Source organism: Cyprinus carpio, chromosome B4, assembly GCF_018340385.1.
Source record: "Cyprinus carpio isolate SPL01 chromosome B4, ASM1834038v1, whole genome shotgun sequence".
NCBI lineage: Eukaryota > Metazoa > Chordata > Actinopteri > Cypriniformes > Cyprinidae > Cyprinus > Cyprinus carpio.
Genome location: NC_056600.1, coordinates 32,779,186 through 32,780,133, shown reverse-complemented (window position 1 = coordinate 32,780,133; position 948 = coordinate 32,779,186). Strand labels below are relative to the sequence as shown.

General features: G+C 40.0%; 1 protein-coding gene across 1 annotated transcript; it reads right to left on the bottom strand.

The window, feature by feature from the left end:
• Positions 1-11: 11 nt before the first annotated feature.
• LOC122137242 (gastrula zinc finger protein XlCGF8.2DB-like) lies at positions 12-700 on the bottom strand. The gene has a single exon (XM_042723005.1). The coding sequence runs from the start codon at positions 698-700 to the stop codon at positions 53-55; it is 648 nt and encodes a 215-aa protein (XP_042578939.1). The 3' UTR covers positions 12-52.
• Between the last annotated feature and the right edge of the window lie 248 nt (positions 701-948).

The following is a 948-nucleotide window of genomic DNA, read 5'->3' as shown; positions in this document are numbered from 1 at the left end:
TGATACCGGTATTACCAGTGTTGTCACACGTCGGTTAGGTGGGAAATTTTCCTCACCGCGGCAACCCTAATGTAAACAGCTTCTCTCTAGTGTGAATGTTCATGTGTTTTTTAAGGTTTCCTCTTCTAGTGAAGCTCTTTCCACATTGTTGGCAGGTGAAAGGTTTCTCTCCAGTATGAATTCTCATGTGGACATCGAGATGTTGTTTATGTTTAAAGCTTTTTCCACATTGGGAACATGTGTAAGGTTTCTCTCCACTGTGACTTATCATGTGGTATTTAAGGTTTGATTTACTAATGAAGCGCTTTCCACACAGTTTGCAGGTGAAAGGTTTATCTCCAGTGTGAACTCTCATGTGGACTTTAAGGGTTCCTTTTTTTGTGAAGCTCTTTCCACACAGTTTGCAGGTGAAAGGTTTATCTCCAGTGTGAACTTGCATGTGGTCATTGAGGCATTGTTTATGTGTAAAACTTTTTGCACATTGAGAACATGTGTAAGGTTTCTCTCCAGTATGAGTTCTGATGTGGCTTTTAAGTTTTGATTTATTAATGAAGCTCTTTCCACACAGTTTGCAGGTGAAATGTTTCTCTCCAGTATGAACACTCACGTGATTTTTAAGGTTTCTTTTGTTAGTGTAACTCTTTCCACATTGTTGGCAGGCGAAAGGTTTCTCTCCAGTATGAATTCCTCTTTGTGTCATCGGGTATGTTATGTTTAAAACTGGTTTTTCCCCACATTGAGAGCATGTGTAAGGTTTCTCCTCCAGTATGAGTTCTCATGTGTTTTTAAGGGTTTGGTTTAATACTATGAAACACTTTCCCAAACCATGTTGGCAGGTGAAAGGTTTGTTCTCCAGTGGGAACTCTCATGTGGACCTCACCAGATTTTTCCTTTCTGGTGAAACTTTTTCCCCGCACTGTTGTCAGGTGAAATAACTTCTATTTGCTG

Excerpts from the sequence above, each read along its gene's own strand:
- LOC122137242 (XM_042723005.1), bottom strand. The coding sequence starts at position 700 with ATGACACAAAGAGGAATTCATACTGGAGAGAAACCTTTCGCCTGCCAA.